The sequence below is a fragment of the Myotis daubentonii genome, chromosome 12, assembly GCF_963259705.1.
Source record: "Myotis daubentonii chromosome 12, mMyoDau2.1, whole genome shotgun sequence".
In the NCBI taxonomy this organism is placed as follows: Eukaryota; Metazoa; Chordata; class Mammalia; order Chiroptera; family Vespertilionidae; genus Myotis; species Myotis daubentonii.
Genome location: NC_081851.1, coordinates 21,572,620 through 21,596,990, shown reverse-complemented (window position 1 = coordinate 21,596,990; position 24,371 = coordinate 21,572,620). Strand labels below are relative to the sequence as shown.

The 24,371-nt window shown below is 42.7% G+C and overlaps 1 protein-coding gene across 1 annotated transcript; it reads left to right on the top strand.

Annotated features, from left to right (window-relative positions):
- Positions 1–1,092: 1,092 nt before the first annotated feature.
- MRPS5 (mitochondrial ribosomal protein S5) lies at positions 1,093–23,965 on the top strand. The gene is made up of 12 exons (XM_059659115.1): positions 1,093–1,353; positions 2,389–2,469; positions 2,977–3,114; positions 6,352–6,477; positions 9,010–9,243; positions 11,482–11,516; positions 13,153–13,243; positions 15,947–15,993; positions 16,715–16,772; positions 17,071–17,133; positions 19,436–19,572; positions 23,582–23,965. Exons 1-12 carry the CDS (start codon positions 1,296–1,298, stop codon positions 23,804–23,806), a joined length of 1,293 nt encoding a protein of 430 aa, XP_059515098.1. The 5' UTR covers positions 1,093–1,295; the 3' UTR covers positions 23,807–23,965.
- Positions 23,966–24,371: the final 406 nt, after the last annotated feature.

Genomic DNA, 24,371 nt, shown 5'->3' with positions numbered 1-24,371 from the left:
GAGGGGCCTGGCCCCTGGGCTGGCTCACAGCTATGCTGCATCACATTTGAGCTGTTTTTTTTTTTTTTTTTTTTTTTTTTTTTTTTTTTTGCTAAATAAAATTCCCTTCTTCACCACACCCCAAAATGAGGATTCCTGTTAGGACTGAATTGGTGCCCACGTCCATCCCTTGATACTACTGATCTACCTTCCAGGCTTCTCTCTTCTACCTCCTAAGGAAGCCCGGTACCACTACCAGTTGATCAAAGCAGTGGTAGGTCAGCCTGGATTCAAAGGAGGTGACACGAACTCCACAGCTAGGCAAAGGAATGACATGCAAGCACATGAAGAGAAGGACGTGACGGGGGGGCCACCTTCGCAGGCACCCTACCATACACGAATTATTAATCAGCAACTCTCCCTCCCCAATCAATCCGTGTGCCAGTTCCCCAAACCTCTGCCAGTACTTGAGCGTGATCAACCTCTATCCTTTAAATGGGCCAATTTGATGTTAAAAGTCTACTTAAATGGGCCGCATCATAAAAGAGGCAGGAGTGAAACCAGTTGTTTAGTTCAGCAAAGAAGAAAATAGTAGTAGATGAAGCAACCATCAATCTTGATCACCTCGGGCTCTAGCTTGTCACTAGTTTTGCTTTTCTGTATTTGAGAAATTTACACTAACTTTGAAAATCGGAGGTTTGTCTGAGCAGGATTCCTAGCTTCCTACAAAACGTCCGTGTATTTAAAACTGTGAATAAAAACTGTAGCCCAGACTTGGTACACAAGTGTGTGGCCAAACCTGAGAATCAGAACAAAGCGAATGGACTCCAGAGCGCGACTGGAGGGGGTATGGACGGCTGGCGCCATACCCCTTGTCTGCCTTACCGCATGGGCTCCATTTAGAGCCATTCCCTGCCGCCTGTGTGTCGCCCACCCAGACGCTAAGTCCCCAGGCCCAGCGCGTGCGGGCGGGAGGAGGTCAAAAGCCCGCGCCCGTCGCCTCGGAAACCGCGTGGCCCCCTCACCTCTCGCGAGAGAATGCTGAGCGAGCCCTAGCCCCGCCCTCCATCCGCGGCGACCAGCCCCAAACCCGCCCTTGGGTCCTCATGTGAGGACCCTGCGAGGCTGTCCGCAGCCGCGCCGGACTCGTTTCTTTCGGTGCCAGTCGGGAAAGTTTCCCACCCCGGGCTGCGCGCGGCGCTGCCATCTGGCCTCGGGGATTGAGGCCTGGGGAGCAGAGGCCGGCTCTGCGACCCGCTGCAGTCTGGCGGGCGGTGGGGAGGGCTGCCTGGACGAGGCGCTGCGGGGGCTCCAGCATGGCGGCGGCGGTGCGCGCAGCGGGCTGCCTCCCTGCGCTATGCCGCGTGCCCGCGGGTGAGAGCAGGGACACGGAGTGGGGGCCTTGGGCGGAGCGGGGACTACGAGCGGGGAGGCGGCCGGGAGCTCGTCCGGGCGAAGAAGAGCGTGGAGCCGCGCGCGGACCCTGGGCCCCTCACGCCGGCTCCCCACCCAGATGCGCTGTGTGACCTTGCGCGCGCCCTCGCCCTCTCGGTTCCAGGGTCGGTCTGTAGCGCGAGGGTCCAGGGCCCCTTCAGTTCTCCAGATCGTTCCTGTCCTGTGTGCTGGGCAGAGCAGGGCCGGGAATCGCAGGCAAGTGTCGCCGTAGTGGCGGCGCGACGCACGGTTCCCTTGGTGATGTCGACGCGGGGTTCGAGGTGGAGGGCGGCCAGCAGAGCTTAAGGGAGAGAGGCTGTCCTACAGCTTGAGTCGCGTGGGTGTCCGGCTGTGAGATCCCGGGCTGGCAGTACCATTATTTGAAAGAGGGCTGTTTCGCAGGTCAGTTTACCTGTTGGCTGTTAGCTGCCGTCATCTAGTTCTAGCAGCACCTGAGGGTTATTTCTCTCCATCCTTGACAACGTTTGTTGTCAGCCCTTTTCATTATAGTCATCTTCGTGAGAGTGAATTGATATCTGTGATTTTGATTTGCATTTTTTATGGCTAATGAGCAGATTTTCTCATTGCTTATTGGCCATTTGTATATGGTGTTTTTGGAGACAGTCTTTTAAAATCTTTTCCCATTTTTAAATTGGGCTGTCTTTTTTGAAATATATTTTCATTGATTTCAAAGAGGAAGGGAGAGGGAGATAGAAACATCAGTGATGAGAATCAGTGATCAGCTACCTCCTGCACGCCCCCTGCTGGGGATCCCGAGCCGCAACCCCAGCACGTGCCCTTGACCGGAATCCAACCCGGACCCCTCAGTCCGAAGGCCAGCGCTCCAGCCAGGGCTTGTCTTGGTTCTTTTATTCTGTAGATATTGATATTACTGTGAATATGGGCTTGACTGTTTGTAAAGTGCTTTTTCATGGAAAAATGTATCTTAATTTTTTTTTTTTGAAAACTTTACAGGTCTCTTATGGTCCAGGCAGCTTTACCCACACACCATTCAAACAGCTTCCACTTTGGCATTGAAGACTGTTCCCAGTAATGGTGAGATTTGTTTATTTAACTACCTTCTCTTAGATGTAATGCTAGAGTACTTTGTGTGGTTTTTAGAAATGTAAATGAACAAAGCATGTTCTTTGTAATGGAATGCATAGGGTTTAAAGCAGTGGTTCTCAGCCTTCCTAATGCCACGACCTTTTAATAATACAGTTCCTCATGTGGTGACCCCCAACCATAAAATTATTTTCGTTGCTACTTCATAACTGTAATTTTGCTACTGTTATGAATCGTAATGTAAATATCTGATATGCAGGGCTCGATCCCCAGTAGGGTGTGTGTGCAGGAGGTGGCCGATCAGTGATTCCTTCTCATCATTGATGTTTCTATCTCTATCTCTCTTCCCTCTCCCTTACTCTCTGAAATCAATAATAAAAAAAAAGTTCAGGATTTTTGTGACTTAATTTTATTAGGAACAATTAATTATTTGGTGCTGGCAATGTTTCTTCACAGCCATGGAGCATCTAATTCAAAGTTTTTCCCATCTACCTACAGGCCCTTTGTCATCTCCAGGAACCAGAGACAATTGTCATTTCAGCGGCTTGACCTGTGCGCTACAGACACAATGCTGCATTTCTTCTCCCAGCAACTTGATGGGCCAACAGTATAGATCCTATAGTTTCTTCACGAAATGTACGTAGAGTGGCCGCAAACTTCCCTTTTCATGAAACAGGAAAATGAAAGATGCTTTTATATCTTAATTGTTCTTTATTTTCTACTTCCTTAAATGAATTTTCACTTTAGTGATTAGTATGTGGTATACTATTAAAATAAAAATGTTCCTTCATGTGCCTTGTAATATTATCTGACATGCTACCAGTCATATTTGTATTATACTTTGGGAACCACTAGTTTACTTTAATGCCCTTCTTTGGGGCTGCTTTAGATTCACACCAGGAATATACTCAGAGTCTGTTTCCAGTTGTGCTTTAGTTGAGATAGGATATCTAATCAGGAAAAGTTTGTTTATTTTAAGTAGGTATTTGGTTAACACGACTCCTACTTGTGATAGAATTTGAAAGAGTTCAATCTGAACTGATATAAATGGAGATTGAAATTACAACTCAACATTAGGCACATTTTTTAAAAACTAGAATTATAAAGCCAGTTTATTTTAAACTATTGGTAAATACAGAATCATAAAAGAAAAGCACCTATAACCCTACTGCCTGAAATCCTGTTTTTGCCATCTTTTCATGCAGCGATATATTATACATTTCCACATTAGTTCACAGACTCTTCTCGTGCAGTGTTATGACAGCTGAATATTGCACTGTGTGGCTGTAGTTCACTGTAATGTGGAGGTCTCCTATAACTAGGTCATTGGTAGCAATGCAGGAAAGAGGACTTGGTGGTAGGGACATAACAAGTAGCATAGGCTTTGTTGTATCTGCAAATTAGGTGCAGAGAGAAAAAAGAGGTGGATGGAGTTGGAGTCTCTTGGTGCCCCTATCCCCAAGTGTTTCTAAGAGTTGACTTTGTACTTAGGGACTATATCAGACTCAAAGGCCTTGGGAATTTTTTTAAATAGTTTTTGCCTTGCCCTAAAAGGTCTTTTCTCCAACTCCTCTTATTCTAGAGGTGCCTTTTGCCCTCGTAGGCCCTGTCCCTGCACTGCTGTCCCACCAGCCTCAGACTCTGCATTAGCCTGTGTTCTCAGTTATGGGACTCTGTACCCTTATGAGTTTATTGGCTCCCAAGTCATATTGAGATTAGCTTCAAGGGGGTGTTCTCAGTTGAAATTAGCATGGGGCTAATTTTTGCTGTTTCTTTGCAGAAAGGGTTGAAATAATAGTAAATCTATTCTAAATAGCAATTTAGGTTAATTAGAATCTTAGACCAGTTAAAATAGTAAAATCTCTGTCAAAACTTGTAGCTGTTAAAAAATTTTTGTGAATAATACTAAGAATATGAGATAAGGCTCATAATGTAATAAATACAAAAATGCAAATGTTATAATTCCAACTTTGTCTAAAACAAAAATATGTATACACTTAATTATGCATGTATGAATTAAAAAAATAGAATATACATTGTGATCTAACAGTGGTGATGGGATTCTGAATATTTTTTATATTCTTCATACTGTCTATATTTTCCAGATTTAAAAAAATAACCATTTCTGTTATAATCTTAAAGAAAGTTTAAAACCATTTTAAAAAGCATAATGCTATTCAAAAGTTGACATGTGACTTGTCTTTTTCAAATGTAGTTAGAAATTTTATTTTCCTCTTATGAAAAAAAGATGAACTAAATGCTTTAGTCTTTTTTTCCTTGTCTCAATATCAACTTTAGTCTTTTATTTCCTTGTCTCAATATTAAGTTTTTTTTCAAATAGAAGCCCTTTTAGTCTTAATGAGTGATTTTCTTATTCTGCTTCTAAGTGATTAAAAACTTTGTAATTGATTTACCTCTGAATATGCTTCCTTTGGAAATGCTCTCATTGTGAACTTCCAGGTTGGGATGGCATTTGTAGGCACCGTAATTTGTAAGCAGTCAGGAAAGAAAATCAACTGTTTAGAGTTTAGTCTGAGGGGTTGGTTATTTTATTTTGAACCTGTGCTTCTTTCAAGTGAATCAGTATCATCCTACAGTTTGAGCTCAACCTAAATAAACCCTTTGCTCTGATGAGGGGTGAACACAGCATTATATGATGTGGAGTCTCACTTACTCTTTTGACCTTCAGTTAATGGAGATCAGCTGTACTAATAATGTGTTTTTCAAAAAAAAAACACAGTATACTGTGCAGGTAAAAGCATTTAACAGTATTATAAACCCAAAACATTTTTCTCTTTCGTGTTATCTACCCTGAGGGTCAAGTTAAGGCTTTTCAGGAAGCAAGCAGGTAGAACTTTTAAACCCTAAGGGAGGATAAAAATACTTGTGTTGTAGATATTTTTAGTACGTCAGGCAGGCAGCTATATGTAGTTTAGATTTTTGACTAGTACAACATTTGTGTGGCTATGATTCTTTATTAAATAAATTGATAATGGAACAGAACCTGTGGTTATAAAACCAATTGGTGATACTGTGAAAGGTTGGAAGTCCTTGGGAAGAGAGAATTTAAATCTAATGATTTAGATTCTACACCAATAAAATTCAGAATTATTTTAGTATTCACAATTAAATTCTACACAAGTAAAATTCAGAAGTAAAGAATCTGCACATTACACAAGCATAAAGGGGAAAATACTGATTGAAATGTATGGTAGAAAAAGATTTTGGGATCCCTGAAATTCACCAGTGGAAACCAGCAGTGTCAGGTCTATACGTAAAGTAAAAGAGAAGCGTGGTTTAGGAAGACACACTCACATGTACATTTCAACTCTCAGTCCCCTACTCACTCGTTCTTTCCTGTGTATTGATTAGGTTTTAATCAGAGTTGAAGGTGAATTGGGGCATTTTATTTTGAAAGAGATGTTTAGGTCATTCACAGAAGAATAAAGCAAAACGTCTAACTTATTCAGACTTACGGGTTCAGATTGACATGTAGGTTCTTGTTTAGGTTAAAAAGTCTGTATTTAAGAAGGAAAGTTATTGATTATCTCAGTGGTTTTAATGGAGGCAAGAGGACAGGGAAGAGATCTGTAAATAGTGATAAAATGTCTGGAAAACAAACTGGTTGGAGAGAGGGATTTAAATGTTGGCTGTCTTTTGTAGAGGAAGGCCATATTTGAAAGTAGTAGAATTGGTTCCTTTTGGGTTTTCCAAATGTAATTATGAGATATGTGCAAAGGATGATTTAATTTTACTTTCATTTCTGCAATGGTGCAAGTGAAGCTGGCGTCTTCTGTTCTTTTCTATTCGATGGGAGACCATAGATCATTGCTTAAAAATAGAATAAATAAATAAAATCCTCTCTCATTACAGTGACAGCAGATGAGCTGTGGAAAGGTGCTTTAGCAGAGACTGGTGCTGGAGCAAGAAAAGGAAGAGGCAAGAGAACTAAGAGAAAGAGAAGGAAGGATTTGAACAGGGGTCAGATCATCGGTGAAGGTAAGCTTAAAAATATAGCTAATGTGCTTTTTTAGGTCTCCCCCTCAAATTTTATAGATATTTTTACAATCTAGAAGCAGTAAAACATTTCTCTTGAAGGACATGAGGATCTGCTGCTCACCCCAGGAATCTGGGGGAGGAAAATTTCGTAGAAAGGGATTCATTCCTTCCTTCACAAGCCTTCTGTATCAGTGTAGCATATGCTTTGACAGTTCCTGTCCTCAGCTTATGATTCAGGATAAAAGATGGAATAAATGGCGAGTTGGCAAACTCTCTCTGCAAAGGGCTAGAGTAAATAGTTTCAGCTTTGTGAGCTGCATGGTCTCTGTTACAACCAGGGGCACAAAATAGTCATTGACAATACATAATCAAATTAGCATAGCTTGTTCCAGTAATACTTTATTTATAGAAACAAGTGGTGGGCTGGATTTGGCCCGTGGCCCTTAGGTTTACCAACCCTGGGAACACATGATTGTTTATTCTTGTGTTTTTTTGAAGAATAAAAATAGTATGGTGTACTTGAATTGGCATTTTTTTGTGGTTGCTGATAAATTATTGTTGACTGGAGGCCCGGTGCATGAAAATTCGTGCACTTGGTGTGTGAGTGGGGGGTCCTTCAGCCTGGCCTGCGCCCTCTCACAGTCTGGGACCCCTCAGGGGATGTCTGACTGACGGCTTAGGCCCACTCCCCAGGAAATCAGGCCTAAGCTGGCAGTCAAACATCCCTCTGGCAGTCCAGGAGCCCTCAGGGGATATCCAACTGACGGTTTAGGCCCACTCCCTGTGGGCCATTAGTCGGACATCCTTAGTGCTGCCACGGAGATGGGAGAGGCTCCTGCCATGCCCCTGTGCTGGCCAGCCATGAGCTGGCTTCTGGCTAAGCAACACTCCCCCTGTGGAAGCATACTGACCACCATGGGGCAGCTCTTGCATTGAGCATCTGCCTCCTGGTGGTCAGTGTGCGTCATAGCGACCGGTTGTTCTTGTTCATTCCACCCTTAGGGTCAGTTTGCATATTACCCTTTCATTATATAGGATAGTAATAGCCTTTCAGGCATGAAATAAACACATTCACTGTTCTAGTTACTGCATATCTACTTGGATATCTTTCTCTGCCTTACCTTGTATTTTACTTATTTATTTTTTAATTTAAAAATATTTTTGATTTCAGAGAGGAAGGGAGAGGGAAGAGAAAGAGTTGCAAGCATCAATGATGAGAGAGAATCATTGATCAGCTGCCTCCTGCACATCCCCTATTGGGATCGAGCCCGAAACCTGACAATGTGCCCTTGATCAGAATTGAACCCAGGACCCTTCAGTCTGCAGGCTGATGCTCTATCTACTGAGCCAACTGGCTAGGGCTGTATTTTATTTTTTTGTTAACACTTAAAAAATTATAGCCATCATATATATATATATTTCTCAGTAAAAACTTCAGACTGTAGGAGAAACCTAAGTCCTGGTGCCCTTTTGATACCCCCTTCTCAGTTGCCTTGAAGAATAAAAATAAAATGGTGTACGTGGAAATATCTGATCTCATTTTGGTGTGTTTCCTTCTGGCATTTTGTAATGCTTATCTATAATAATAAAAGTGTAATATGCTAATTAGACCGGATGTCCTTCTGGACGAAGCCGGGGCTGCGAGGGAAGCCCGGGCCCAGGTGTCTGCTGGTGGCTGGAGGGAAGCCTGGGGCTCAAGTGCAGGAGAGAAGCCGGTGCCGGCAGGCGGGGGAAGGAAGGTCTACTCTTGCACAAATTTCTTGCATCAGGCCTCTAATATATACATAAAAACCCTAAAAGAAATACATATTCTTTTCTTTTAAAAAATAATTAAACTGTATCATGTGCTACATACTGTCTTAAAATTTACTTTTTTTTTTTTACTCAGATCTTGGGAAATTGTTCCACCTCAGAACCCACAGAACTATCTCATTATTTCAGTTTGGGGTGGAAGATTTCATATGTTGGCTGTGCCATGGTTCACTCAACCCTCCAGTAGTGCTGGACATATAACACATTGTTTTCATTTTTTGCCTTTACAAATAACTCTCATTGCACCTCCTTTTCCCAACACACATATGCCTCCTACCTGTGTGGGAGTATTTCTCTAGGCTAATCCCATGAATTGGAATTATTATTAGCTGAAAATTTTAATGGATGTGCCAAGTGGCCTGCCAAGTGATTATGTTAGTTTAAACTCCTACCAGCAGTGTCATCTGCACACCATTGCCTGGCATTTTAACACTCAAATGAATGCTTTAAAGAAATTCTTAGCCCTAACAGTTTGGCTCAGTAGATAGAGCGTCGGCCTGCGGACTCAAGGGTCCCAGGTTCGATTCCGGTCAAGGGCATGTACCTTGGTTGTGGGCACACCCCCAGTAGGGAGTTTGCAGGAGGCAGCTGATCGATGTTTCTCTCTCATTGATGTTTCTAACTCTCTATCTCTCTCCCTTCCTCTCTGTAAAAAATCAATAAAATATATATTTTTAAAAAGAAAGAAATTCTTATTCATGTATGTTTTTAAACTTTCAGGGCGCAGTGGCTTCCTATGGCCTGGTCTGAATGTCCCTCTTATGAGGGATGGAGCTGTGCAGACCATTGCCCAGAGAAGCAAGGAAGAGCAGGAGAAGGTGGAAGCTGACATGTTCCAGCAGAGAGAAGAATGGGACCGGAAGAGGAAGATGAAGGTTAAGCGGGAGCGAGGCTGGAGTGGAAACACGTGGGGAGGTGTCAGTCTTGGCCCCCCCGACCCTGGTCCCAATGGAGGTAGCAGAGTCCTGATTTTGCTTACCTTTGTGGCAGAGAGATTGCTTATAGTTCTGGAGTTCCTTAATATGAATTTATCTGTTTAGATTGCTTTTTTGCCAAAAAAAAAAAAAAAAGGGATTTGAACATCATTGAAATAACTTTACATTATTATCCAGCTGTATTTTATGGAACATTAGAGGCCCATAACAAAAAGCATTCCACACACAGGAAGCAGAGCACCGGGCTCTAACACTGCTATTGTGTGGCTTCTCAGAGCCTTCCATGTGGTGGTGTGCGTTACGGATCTGCACAACAGTTTCCCAACACAACTGGTCGGGTGCCTGTGGAGCAGCATGGTGTGGGAATTTCCATAACAGGATAAACCAGATCGTTGTCATTAAGCCTCATAAACAGAAAAATGAAAGAAAAATTCAAAATACTTATTAGGCCAAATTAGAAACCAAAGTCCTCCGCACCCCCCAACACCCATGTATGTAGAGAAAAATCTCGAAAATCCATTCTTGAGGAGGAGGTGAAGAATAGACAAGAGTGTGGCTGCTTTCTTAAGTTTGGCTTAAAGAGAAGAGCAGAGGCTGGCAAGTGTGCTTAGAGCTGAACAGAAGGCTTCAGTTGGGAGGAGGAGAAAAAAGATCAGCAAGTCCCTAATGGGGACCCAGATTCAGAGTAGAGATAAGTGCACTAACTCGTAACAGATTCTGGTGAGCCTGTAGTATTGGTAGTGGGCCAGGGTGTGTGAGAGATGTCTGCCTGGTGGCTTCAGCTGGCCTGAGAGGAGGAGGAGGAGAGGGCCATCTGCTGAAGGGAGGATGGGGCAATGATGAGCATGGCTACCAGAATATTTTTTCTTTTTTTAAAATAAATATTTTTATTGATTTCAGAGAGGAAGGGAGAGGGAGAGATAGAAACATCAATGATGAGAGAGAATCATTGACCGACTGCCTCCTGCATGGCCCCTACTGCAGATCAAGCCCGCAATCCATGCATGTGCCCTTGACTGTAATTGAACCTGGGACCCTTCAATCCACAGGCCAATGCTCTATCCACTGAGCCAAACCGGCTAGGGCTGGCCACCAGAATATTTTGATGAAAACTAGGGTATCTGGGACTTCCTTTCAGATTATTCGGAGTGGGAATTGAACAGTGTAGAGAAAAGAGGACTGACCATGAGTTGATAATTGTTGAAGCTGGCTAATGAGTACATAAGCTGTCACTTGGCTATTCTGTTTTTGTATTTGATTAAAATTTTCTGTAGTAAAAAGTTAAAGGCACATAGAGTGTTTGAAGTGGCTATGAGGTGAGTGGAGAGGGACCTAACTAAAAGGACATAAGAGGCTGACAGGTCGCAGGGAGCTCTTTTTTTAAAAAAAATAAATCTTTATTGTTCAGATTATTACAGTTGTTCCCCTTTTTTCCCCCATAGCTCCCCTCGACCCAGTTCCCACCCTCTGCCCTTACCCCCCCCCCCCCCCACTGCCCTCATCCATAGGTGTACACTTTTTGTTGCCGGGTCATACACATGGAAAATGTAGCTATTTCCATCCGTGACGTGTCCCTGTGTTCAGCCACACAGGGACCGTCTCAGCCTCACAGGGGCCGTCACAGCCTCACAGGGACCGTCTCAGCCACACAGGGACCGTCGCAGCCTCACAGGGGCCGTCACAGCCTCACAGGGACTGTCTCAGCCACACAAGGGAGCTCTTGATTGAATTAGAGACCATGAATGTTTAGGGGTCCAAGTGTGTGCTGTGCTTTGACTTCTGTGGTACCCAGCAGGCCAGGTGTGGCCAGACAGCTTCATTGATTCAGGCATAGACAATATGGAGGAGAGACAAAGGTGAGGGAGTCGAGGATATCCACATGCTCTGGTGGAAATGATGGGCTGTGGTGTGTTGGCTGTCTGGGAGAGGCTATGAAGACCGGAAGGGATAAGAGGGAAAGAAAACAGTGGTCAAGAGTCTGGAGGTGCTGGGGAGCACCAAGAACCATCGCCTGGGTAGACAGAGTAAGAGCTGGAGGGGTAGGAGGGTGCAGTCAGGGAGGTGGTGGCCAAGTGTATGAATTTAAAGGTGGAGTGGTCTGGTGTTGGTGGAGACCCAGGGCATGGCCTGAGAAATGGCACCAAAAGATTCACTTTCTTTCTCACAAAATGTCGATAATCATGCCTGTATTGAAAATGTTTTTGTACACTAATTATATTGACACATATCTGTATGACTGTTTCTTTTCTTTCTACAGAAACATATGATGATTTTGATACCAGGATACTTGAGGTAGGCACGCTGAACCCAGTACCCAGTTAGGTCTTTGGAGAAGTTGGGAAAGTTTGGGCTGGTGGAGTAGGGATAGGGCACGAGGACTGTGAGGAAAAGCCTTGATGGGTGATGTTCTCTAAGACACAGAGCTGATTTGGGTAAGAAAATAATGAAACTTGAGTTTCAATCTTTTGATACAGGTTCTCCTGACGGTTGCCCTTTGCGGGGCACTATCAATTGAGGTCTCATGACAAGGCAGCTTTGGTGGTGTTGATAACAGAATTTGGGGATTACGTTGAGATTTCCTCCTTCCTAAAGCTAAGGTAGCGTTAGTGACCTGTCCTCGAATTATGAACTAGCTGAATCTGGCTTCAGTTCAGGGAGCAGGGACTGCAGGAGCCATGTGTCAGGGCTGGGAAGCATGGGGGTGCTGTGATGTCCAGCTCTTGATGGGAAATCACCCTGCAGGCCTTCAAAACGAGCCTGCTTGAGGTGAAGCTCAGTCACTTCCCAGGGCAGTCCCTCAGGTCATCATCTGCCCTTCGAGCTGGTGCTGCAGCCTCGTTAGTGTTACCTGCATGTGGAATGATCATTTATTGAGTTTGTGACTGAATCTTTTCTATTATTTCTTCAATACCAGTTGTCTATAGAACTTAAAGTATATTTACAAGTATTTTATGTCTTTGGGTCCCAGTATATACTTATTGGACGTTAATTCCTTTGAAGAATACTTGTATATGTGGGTGTTTTCCTGTAAGATGATCCACAGCAGTGGACTCAGCTCCCTTTTCCTTTAACCTCATTTTATGGGAAAGCGGCTGCTATGTAAGCCGTTGAGTTAACAGTTTCATGGATCCTGGACTTTTATATACATCATACACACAAAAAAATGCAAGTTTTCCTGTAGTTCATAATATGCAGGTATTTCCAAATTCTCTATTTTCAGGTGAGCCTAATCCTCAGCACAGAGGTCCGATTGTATGCTATTTTTTTTCTATCGACTGCATTTTATTTCTAAATGCACATTCTTTCATATTTCAACATCTCTGATATTGGGATGTGTCTTATAGCCATCAGTTATAAACCATGACAGAGTTTAATCAGCACATTTTTTCCTTTGCATACGTTTGTTAAAATGGGGTGCATTGTGTTGTGTAGTTTCAAATCCCTTTAAGTTACCTCAGAACTGCTAACAAGCTCTAGCTGGTTTGGCTCAGTGGACAGAGCATCGGCCTGTGGACTGGAGGGTCCCAGGTTCGATTCTGGCCAAGGACACATGCCTGGGTTGTGGGCTCGATCCCCAGTAGGAGGTGCGCAGAAGGCAGCTGATCAGTGATTCTCTCTCATCATTGATGTTTCTATCTCTCTCTCCCTTCCTCTCTGAAATCAATAAAAATATATTAAAAAGAACTGCTAACAGCCCTGAGAAATAGGAGGAGAGATTCTTATTTCCACTTTATTCCTGAAGAAACAATCTAGGGAGAGGCTTCCTGTGAAGGAAGTTTGCTGTTTGTGCTCATGAACTTGAGGATGACGTGTCTGTTCATGGGTGTGTGTGTGTGTGTGTGTGTGCTGCACATGTAAGGTGGCTGCTCCAGTTCCCACTTCAGAATTTTCTTAAGGTAAAATGTTTATGAAACATTTTGTCTTTTAGGTAAGAAATGTTTTCAATATGACAGCAAAAGAGGGAAGAAAGAAATCGGTCCGTGTGCTGGTCGCCGTGGGGAATGGCAGAGGAGCCGCAGGTGAATGAGGTGCAGTGACGTTAGGGGTGCTGGTGGTGGCGGGGATAGGTGTGGCCTTTATTCAGCCTGAGTCCATGGGTTCATGCTGCTGACCAGACTTTTTCTACTGATGAATGAAATCTTTTGGGGTTTGGGTTCACAAATCTTCTGGTCACCCCATGAAATCCCTTAGAGGGAAAAGAAAGAATAGATCTTCCCACATCTGCCTTTTCCTGTGAGGACCAATGGGTATTTTTTTAAAATATGTTTTCATTGATTCAGATTTTTAGAAAGAGAGGAAGGGATAGAGGAAGAGAGAGAGAGTTTGAGAGAGAAAGAAAAACAGATTAGTTGCCTCCTGTATGCCTCCTTTGGGGGCTTGAGTCCACAACCCAGGCATGTGCCCTGACCAGGAATCAAACCAGTGACCTTTGGTGCATGGGATGACGCTCAACCAACTGAGCCACATGGGCCAGGGCACCAATGGGTATTTTAGAAACACTATTGTGTTATGTATAATAGTTAAAAATGAGGGGAAAGAAACCATTACATTACATGCTCAATAGTAGGGACGTAGTTACAAAAAGAATACAGCCATATATTTTAATATTCTTAGGTCACTAAGGAATTATGGAAACTTATAAAAATAATGCTAAGTAAAAAAAGCACAACTTCATATAAGACCAAATATAATTTCAACTTCTGTGGGGTTTTAAGTATCATAGGAATGTACACTTGAAACCTATATGATCCTATTAACCAATGTCACCCAGTAAATTTTTTATTTAAATTTTTTATAAAGTAATAGAGGCCCAGTGCACAAAAATTCGTGTACTTGGGTGGGGGCGGTGGTCCCTCAGCCTGGCCTGTACCCTCTCGCAGTCTGGGACCCCTTGGGGGATGTCCAACTGATGGCAGTCAGACATCCCTCTGGTAGTGTGGGAGCCCTTGGGGGATGTCCAACTAATGCTCCCAGGGAACGGACCTAAGCCATTAGTCGGACATCCTTAGTGCTGCCACAGAGACGGGTGAGGCTCCTGCCACTGCTGCTGCCCTGGCCAGCCATGAGCTGGCTTCTAGCTGAGCGGCACTCCCCCTGTGGAAGTGCACTGACCACCACGGGACAGCTCCTGTGTTGAGTGTCTGGTGGTCAGCACACGTCATAGCGACTGGTCATTCCACCCTTAGGGTCAATTTGCATATTACCCTTTTATTATATAGGATGTTTGCCAAAGGAAACCAGTCTTAGCAGTTATTTTTATATCTTTCCCAGAGATTCTTTATTCATATATCTTTTTTTAAATTTACACAAAGGGATCATAATATGTTGATAATTATATGTCTAACTTTTCTCAGCATTATCCAGAGATCTTCCTGTATTAGCATAAAAAGTTTCCCCCTCATTCTTTGTACTGATTCCATAGTGTTCCATTGTGTGGGTAAATGTAATTTTTGTTACCTTCCCCCTTTGTTGAATATTCATGTTGAGCCCAATTTTGTAGTATTTTTTTTAAACATCCTTAGTGTTTCTTGTACATGTAATTTGTTGTACTTTGGTACGAATGTCAATAGGGGAAATTGCTTGCACTGAAATTGCTGCCTCAAAATTGTATGCATTTTGAATGTTGATAAGTATTGCCAGAACCCTCCCAAAAGGTTACATGGATTTATGTTCATCTTTACCCTCACACTATTGCCAGCCCTGAGTATAATCAAATGTTACTGATCGTCAGTATCATAGTGAAACCTTTCTCTTTGTTTTCATTTCCATTTCTTTCACTATGAGAGCTTGGACATCATTTTGCATGTTTATTGGCCATTATTTCTTCTTTGAGGTCTGTCAGTTCATTTGCTTTGCCCATTTTTCTATTGTGTGGTTGTTCTTCTCATTGAGGATATAGTTCTTTGTGAGTTAAGGACGTTGGCCCTTTGTCTATCACATATTTTGACTTAGTTTTTTATTTTTTCCACATGTAAATTTTAAACAACAGAAGTTTTAAACCTTTATGTAGTAAATTTATCAGTCTTTTATTACTTCTGATTTTGTGTCTGGATTTCTGGTTTTGCTCTTAGAAAACCTTCATTTATAAATACATTCATATTTTCCTCTAGGACTTGTATGGTTTAAGTTTATTTAAATTAGGAATTGGAATCCATTTGTCCCAGGTTTTCAGATGTCTTGTGTCTCTTATTGAGCAGTATTATGTTACTTTAAATAATTAATGGTGACAGCAGACAGTGGAGGCATTTATGGTAACTTGTGATAAACCTCACTTCATGGGGTTAAGTACTCACAAACTCAAGAATCATTGATTTTTATCTCCTAGTTCTTTGAAATCTGAATTGCATTTGAAAGTTCGAGTGAAATCATGGTTTTACTCTATAGCAATGTATGTTTTCCCAACTTTTCTGGTTATTTTAATGTATTTTCAAAAATATTCAAAACCATGTTTAGTTTTATTGAGTTTATTTAGTTTTATGTAGAGATTAATAAAAGCTAATATTATGGATTTTATATCCCCAAAGTGTACTGTTCCCCAAGGTCCCAGAACAGAGAAGCAGATCTCTAGCCTCCTGCTTTGTCATTCATTTAGCATAGCAGGTTTGCTGTGGACAGAGGAGAAATGAAGTGCTATGAAATATTGTAGGAGCCGAAACATGGAATGTGGTCAAAGATGTGCCAGACATATGCCTTTTTTCATATTTTGGCTTTTTCTTTTAAAGGTTTTGCCATTGGAAAAGCCACTGATCGGGCGGACGCTTTCAGAAAAGTAAGTACTTTTTTCCTTCGTTGACAGTAAGAGATCAGTAGGCTATGTGCTAGACATGATGGAAACTACACACAAAAATAAACTAAAATAACCCTCTCCTGAGACTTCTTGTCCAAGTTCCCACATCTCACAAAGAGCAGTTTCGGAAATACCCATGTTCTTTCACATCATTTCATCAGACTTGTGATTGTTACCAAAATTGCGAGACAGCTGGGAAAGTGTCTTTCACTGACAGAATGTCCAAGGACACTAAGGAATTATTGTTAATTTTTTGAGGTTGTGATAGTGATATTGTGGTTAAGTTTCTTTTTTTTATTAAATTTTTAGCTTTTAGAAATATATACTGAAATTGTTGTGTAAGTTTGAAATTTTCCATAGTAAAATATTTTATGAGAGGTTTTTTGTTAATCCTTAGCAGAGGATATTTTTTCTATTGATTTTTAGACAGAGTGGAAGGGAGGAATGGGAGGAGGGCGAGAGGAGAGAGAAGCATCTATGTGAAAAAGATACGTCGATTGGTTGCCTCCTGCATGCGCCCTGACCAGGGCCTGGACCAGCCTGCAACCCAGTCCTTGACCGGGAAACAAACCCCAGACCCTTTGGTGCGAGGGCTGATGCTCCAAACACTATGCAACACCAACCAGGGAAAAAGATATTTTGAAATTTCTGAGAAAAAGTACATTCCAACAGTAGCTTAAGAAAAATATTTTTCATCTTTCAGGCAAAGAACAGAGCAGTTCACTATTTGCATTATATAGAACGATATGAAGACCATACAAGTGAGTATTAATCTTTTCTTTTAAAATTTGCAAGGCTGTGTTGGCTCATTGTTTGGCAATATATCTCTGTGGTAACTTTGTTTTTCTCTGCTTGTTGCTACGTTCTTAAAATCAACATGTAGAATGTAGAAGCAAACTTTCTCTCCTGAGAAGGTGGTGATGGGTAAATCAGACTTTGTCACTTATCCTTGGCCACTGTGTGCTGGCTGCTGATGGTTGTTTTAGTTGCTGTGTAATATTTGCGAGGGCATTAAAGCTCATACCTAACCTTGTTCATCTTTATGTTTTCATCCTCCAGTATACCATGATATCTCTTTAAGGTTTAAAAGGACACATATCAAGATGAAGAAACAACCCAGAGGTAACTTAAAAACTCTTATAATTTTTTGAAGATAAAGCAGTGCAGTTATAGTAGTTCTATCATGTCCTTTACTTTGCTCACTTTTACTTGAGCTCATTTTGAAAATACCAAACAGAAAGCCTAAGTTAGATTTTAAGAAGTCTGAATAATTTTTATACCTAATTGGTTTTTGAAAAACTGCCTCCCACCCTGGCCAGTGTGGCTCAGTTGGTTGGAGCGTCACCTCATACACCAGGGGGTGACAGGTTACATTACTGGTCAGGGTGAGTGCAGGAGGCAGCTGATCAATGTTTCTCTCTTACATTGATATCTTTCTCCCTCTCTTTCCCTCTTTCTCTCTTTCCCTCCCTCCCGCTCTCCTTTCTCTCAAATAAATTTTAATTTAATTATAGAGGTTAGCATTTTTTATTTTCTCTGTCTTCTATATTTTTCAGGTTTCTATATAGTTTAACCTATTACCTGTGCATTGGGGTTAAATATTCTGCTAAAGCAGTATGATACATTATAGATAGCTTTTCCTAAAGCATGTGCATCACTATTTCTGTGGGAGGAGATTAATAACCAAAAGAGTGCCAAGTAGGAAAACTGTATTAAGGAAAGTAAAAAAGATGCTTGTGTATCTTTGTGAATGTATATGTGCATTTCCCGGGGAGATCGAGAATGCCATGTTCCTAAGCTTTTAACATAGGCCCTTCTGCCTTGGCTGCAGGACAGTATCTGCTTCCTCACAGCACTACAAAGCATTTCCTGTACCACACACACATGAATTTAGCTTGTATTAAACAATTTTTTTTTTTACATTTGAAGTTTTCACAATCCAAGTACATACAGTCAACCCTCACGTAACATTGTTGATAGGTTCTGCAAAATAGTGGCTACCATTCATCGGTGGAGCATCTTGTGTGGTCCAGGTGCTGTGCAGCATACACACCTTCCCTCGAGTGCTCCCCATCATGACCAGGTCCTCCAGTGAGCCTCTGAGGCCCCTCTAAACATCTGTCTTGCACTTTCTTGCATGTGTACCTCTCCAGGTGTGTGTGCATCTATACACCTTCACACATGGGCATATATTCTGTGTGTATATAACTCCACATAGAAGAATAAACCATTGCATTGTTAGCCTGTCTTTAGCCACATTCTAAAGCCCTCAGTTCTCAAATGATCTGGCATAGCTAGCCCACAATTAATTTTCTCTTTCAAATAGCAAGGACAGTTCTAGGTAAGAATACAGTTTTTACACACATATATTGCGTCACGAAGAAAAATGCTGTGCCTTAAAGTGAGTGGGAGTTTTCTGAGTTTCACGTCTGGCTAATCGGAATGCTAGCATCTAAACTTGGAGCTCTTTTCTGTCACTCACTCCCACCTGCATTTGCTAGGTACTGGTCTAGGCTCTGAGAACACAGCCGTGAACCATATCCGGCTCTCATGGAGCCCACAGTCTACCTGAGGGCAACATCGGATTGACAGGTTCTGCTGAGGCCTGAAGCAGCAGTCAGGATGCCAGTTTAGGGAGATCCTGGCCTTGGGAAGGAAGGGTGAACCTTCAATCTTATGGTTAAAGATTGACCCCGGAGGACGAGGTATTTAAGTGAGACATTTAAGATGAGAAGTAGCCGTGTGGAGAACAGGCAGGGAAATGCCAAGTGCAAATTCCCCCAGGTGACAATGCCAGCACCAGGAGGGTGGAGTCTGCATGAGGTCAGCGAGATGTCAGGTCATAGAGGGCTTTGGGGATGGGGTGGAGTATTTTATTTTATTTTATTTTAATTCAGAGAATAATGGGAAGTAAGGGCTTTAAAGGAGAAGAGATATGTTTGGTTTGTTTTTAAAGCTCTTCCTGGAGCAGGTATTGTAAGTAGACATTAATAGGGCACGTGGCTGGAGGTCAGGTCTGTGAGGAGGTGAGAAGAACAGGCCAGGAGAACATCAGAGGAGAGTGTTACAAAGCCAGAGAGTCTTTCCAGAAGAAAGTGGACATTTCTGCTCAGTGCAGCCAAGCAGTCGAGGGGTGACAACAGATGTATCCCTCGATGGTTAGTTCTTAGCAGGATGTGAGGAACTGCCAGGCAGCTCAGTTCATCTTCATAACAACCCCGTTTTTCTGCCCATGTGCTCAAGATATTTATTTCTTTAGTTCAAATAACATTTAAATAAGGATTATCAGGGAAGTTAAGTAACTTGTCAAGGATCACCCAGCAGGGAAGTGATGAGCTGGACTGTGAACCAGAGTCTCCTAAACCCAGAGCCTGGAGCTGTGTGAAAGCAGCAGGGCACTGACTCTGATTCTCCCCTTTCCTAGGCTACGGTCTCCGTTGCCACCGGGCCATCATCACCATCTGCCGTCTCATTGGCATCAAAGACATGTATGCCAAGGTCTCGGGGTCCGTGAACATGCTCAACCTCACCCGGGGCCTCTTCCATGGGCTCTCTAGCCAGGTAACCGTGCCTTGGGTCTGAAATGGAAGTTCTGGTTTGCATTTCAGTTGTGTGCGTTGAGACTACCATGTCCTGGGGCCACCTGAAACATGGGTTTTATGCTGACTAATCAGGTAGTTCATTCAACTGAAGAGTTAGTTCACGAAGATGAACCTTTAAAAAATACTTCATGGGCGTTTTGAACTTTCAAAAGTAAGTATTTTTAAAAGTTAGTAATTAGACTCTGTTTTATTATGAAGAGAATACATGCTTGTTCTAAATCTCCAACAATATAGAATTAAAATAAAAAGAGAAAGTCCATTTCCTAATTTAGACCTTTCCATTGGAACCGGTGTGAGCCTCTCAGCCCCTGCTCCACTCATGAGAGCTGTCTTTAGGGGAAGCAGTGTCCATGGTCCCGGCACAGGTTGTTCAGGCGGCTGCCTGACCTCTGAGGAGCCATGAGCCCTAATAGGCCAGGCTGTCACCACACAGTTGGGAGCCCTGGGCCAGTGCTGACTAACCCTTGAAAGGAGGGGTAGATCTTAGCAGAGCTGCATGAGAGAAAAGACAGCTGGGTTCAAGAGACTCCTTTCTGTGGCCTCCGTTTGTTGAGGATTTTGACAGGCTTCCTTACAGAGAGTTTGGTGGCTGTTTTTGAACAAAGTGATCTGTGGAATCATTGTAGCTCTCTCTGTTCAAAATAGGAAAATTAATGAAAAGAAAGGGCTTTGTTTAAAAGGAATATACCTAGGAATAAACTTAACCAAGGAGGTAAAGGACTTGTACTCAGAAAATTACAGAATGCTGAAAAAAGAGATAGAGGAAGACATAAATAGAAGAAGATACTGTGTTCATGGATTGGTAGAATCAACATCATTAAAATGTCCATACTACCCAAAGCAATCTATAGAGTCAATGCAATCCCCGTTAAAATACTAATGGCATATTTCAAAGACCTAGAACAAACTCCAAAAATTTATCTGGAATAAAAAAAGACCCCAAATAGCTGCAGCAATCTTGAGAAAGAAGAACAAAGTTAGACAAATCACAATACCAGATATCAAGCTGTATTACAAAGCCACTGTTCTCAAAACTGCCTGGAACTGGCACAAGAACAGACCTATAGACCAACGGAACAGAACAGAGAACTCAGAAATTGACCCAAGCCATTGCGCTCAAATAATAGTTGAAAAAGGAGGAAAGAGCATATAATGGAGTCAAGACAGTCTCTTCAATAAACTAGGGGCGCCGCCCTACCTTAACCCTGAACCTCTCCATGCAGAGCTCCAGCGTGCCTGGCCCAGCCCCCAAACCCTCTGGCCTTCTCTGGCCACTTCAAGCCCCGCCCTCAGTCCCTCGAGTCGCATAGGGCTGGTCCTGTCTTCTCTGGGCACCTCCTTGCTTCTGCCCCATCTCCGGGGCAACGCGGCGGCTCTGCCCCATCATGGCACCGGAGGAGAGCATGGAAGCCTCCTGCCAGCTGCGCTGTGCTCCTTCCCCTGGCAGGGGGGCCGCAGGGCACTCAGAGTGCGAGCAGTGGGTGGCGAAGGTGAGTGGGGCACTATGCCCTCTCACCCCTGCCCTCTCAGGCATGGGATGGTCCCACCTCCTCCGGGCTCCTCCCCGCTTCCGCCCCGTCTCCGGAGCAACACCCCAGCTTATATGCTAATGACCTGATCGTTACTGTTACGGCGTATCGACCATTAGCATATTAGCTCTTTATTAGTATAGATGGTGTTGGGAAAATTGCACAGATACATGCAAAAAAATGAAACTAGACCACCAACTTACACCACACACAAAAATAGACTCAAAATGGATAAAGGACTTAAACATAAGACAGGAAACCATAAAAATACTAGAGGAATCCACAGGCAGCAAAATAGCAGACATATGTCATAGCAATATCTTTACTGATACAGTAAAAAACTGGGTACATCTACACAGTGGAATACTATGCTGCTATAAAAAAAGGAATTCTTACCATTTGCAACAGCATGGATGGAACTGGAGAGCATTATGCTAAGAGAAATAAGCCAGTCAGAGAAAGATAAGTGTCACATGATCTCATTTGTGGAATATAATGAACAACATAAACTGATGAACAAAAATAGAACCAGAGACAGAAGCATCAAACAGACTGTCCAACCTTGAGGGGGTAAGAGATCAACCAAAGAACTTGTATGCATGCATATGAGCATAAGCAATGGACACAGACAGTAGGGGGGTGAGGGCATGTGCTGGTGGGTGGGAGTGGCCAGGGAGAGGTCAATAGGGGGGAAAAGAAGACTCATGTAATACTTTAAACAATTAAGAATTTAAATAAAAAAAAAGAAAACATCTTTTTTGAACAGCTGTGTGTGTGTGTGTGTGTGTGTGTGTGTGTGTGCTGTCCAAAACATCCTTCAAAAGTACTTCTGAATTTAAACTTATTGTTAGAGGTTTATTTGATGTGACTAAGATTATTTATTTTTTAAATATATTTTATTTATTTCAGAGATGAAGGGAGAGGAAGAGTGAGGTAGAAACATCAATAATGAGAGAGAATCATTGATTGGCTGCCTCCTGCACACCCCCTACTGGGGATCGAGCCCACAACCCAGGCATGTACCCTTGACTGGAATCGATCCCAGAACCCCTCAGTCCACAGGCCGACACTCTGTCCACTGAGCCAAACCAGCTAGGGCAAGATTGGTTTTAGATAGCTCATATTTATGATCAAGTATATTTGTTCACTTATATGATGTTTTTGTTTTACGTTAGTACTTTGAATCTTCTAATGTAACTATCCCAGATACCACCAGCTATTAAAAAGTTGCATTATTTAATGTGCTACTCACGAGAAAAAGTACCACCAATTTAAGTAATGTGCTATTGATTATCAGACACTGATTTAAATTAGTTTGTTTTTATGAAACAGCTCATCTCTTTTCTAATTTCAAACATATGTAGTATTAGAATACTACAAGGTAGACAGAACCTGGAAACATGAGATTGAACGTATCGGATATTTTAAGAAACCATCTGTAAACCATCCACTAATTTCATTTGCCTGTTTCCAGACTTTGATGGTTACCTTCTGTCATGAGTCCCCTGGCATTCTTATCTGTGCCAGCAGTACCACCTCCACATCATTTTATTTTATCCATAAATATGTATCTGAAAGATAAGGATTTGAAAGTACCCACAATACTACTTACTTTATTACCTAAAGAATTAATGGGAATTTAGTATTATCACACATCTCATCAGAGCTCATAGAAATGTCCATTTAGCCCTAGCCAGTTTGGCTCAGAGCGGTAGCCTGGGGACTGAAGGGTCCCAGGTTCGATTCTGGTAAAGGGCACATGCCTGGGTTGTGAGCTCAATCCCCAGTAGGGGGCATGCAGGAAGCAGCCAATCAACGATTCTCTCTCATCATTGATGTTCCCATCTTTCTCTCCCTCTCCTTTCCTTTCTGAAATCAATAAAAATATTTTTTAAAGAAAATGTCCATTTAAAAATAATTTTTTATGCAATGTGTTTGAATCAGGTTGCAGATGGGTCAATACATTGTAAGTTTTTGCTGTGTCTTTTAAGTCGTTTTTAATGTGTAGGTTCCCTTCTTTTTTCTTGCATTTGGTTAGTAGAAGAAACCAGGCTGTTCCTACTGTAGTTTCCCAGTCTGGTGCTGACTACGTATCTGCATGTGGATCCTCCACATTTTCTTTCCCTTTGTGTCCTGTGAATTGGGAGCTAGACTAGGGCTTGATGATATTCAGATTGATTTTGGGCACAGCCTGGCACATGATTGGCAGGGTTTGGAAGGACAATGCCTTACCTCTGTCTGCATTGTGGGTAGGAAGGTGTGGCTGAGATTATTCCACCTACAACAGGTCACCCCAGAATCATCTGAAAGGGTATTTAAAGCCTAAGAGGTACAGTGTTGTCACTGCCCACTTCCCTCTGGCTGAAGGCAGTTCCTGCTCTTTGAATTACAGATGTGCCTCACAGACCTAACTGCTCTTCTCCATTTGGTCTTGCCCAGGAAACGCACCAACAGCTGGCTGATAAAAAGAGTCTCCATGTTGTGGAGTTCCGGGAGGAGTGCGGCCCTCTGCCCATCGTGGTCGCCTCGCCCCAGGGAGCCGTGAGAAAGGATCCAGAGCCGGAAGATGAAGTTCCAGACACCAAACTGGACTGGGAGGATGTGAAGATCGCCCAGGGAATGAAGCGCTCTGTGTGGTCGGGTTTAAAGAGAGCTGCCACCTGAGTTCCCCTTGGCCTCATCCACCTGTTGGTCAGGTCAGCACCTGGAGGAGACTCAGCTCGTACACCTTGGAACATGGTTTTTTTGTTTTGTTTTTTTAAGGAGAAAGACCAACCTCAAGTTCTTTATTTACAAATAATAAATAATTATAGTTTTAACTTATTGAGCATGTGTTATATATTAGTCACTGTGATAGAATCAGGGGCATAAAAAGGGAGTGGACTGATTATTCTGGGGGTGGGAGGGAAGGAGTGTGAGGGGTACAGGAAGAGACTGGACAAAAATCGTACACCTATGGATGAGGACAGTGCGGGGGGCGGGGGGTGGGGGGTAAGGGGAGAGGGTGGGTGGGAACCGGGTGGAGGGGAGCTATGGGGGGGGGGGGGGCGAAGAGGAACAACTAATAATCTGAACAATAAAGATTTAATTTTTAAAAAAAGGAACTTTGCATAATATCCTTGTTCAAGACTATCCTATCTAATAAAAGAGAAACATGGTAATTAGCCGTACATCCGCTACCCTTCCCATTGGCTAATCAGGGTGATATGCAAATTAACTGCCAGCCAAG

What these genes read in the sequence shown, in the direction of transcription:
- MRPS5 (XM_059659115.1), top strand. Translation starts at nt 1,296, where the DNA reads ATGGCGGCGGCGGTGCGCGCAGCGGGCTGCCTCCCTGCGCTATGCCGC. An exon ending in GAATGGCAGAGGAGCCGCAG is followed by an intron (nt 13,244 to 15,946) that starts GTGAATGAGGTG and finishes TTTCTTTTAAAG; the next exon opens with GTTTTGCCATTGGAAAAGCC. An exon ending in ACGATATGAAGACCATACAA is followed by an intron (nt 16,773 to 17,070) that starts GTGAGTATTAAT and finishes TTCATCCTCCAG; the next exon opens with TATACCATGATATCTCTTTA.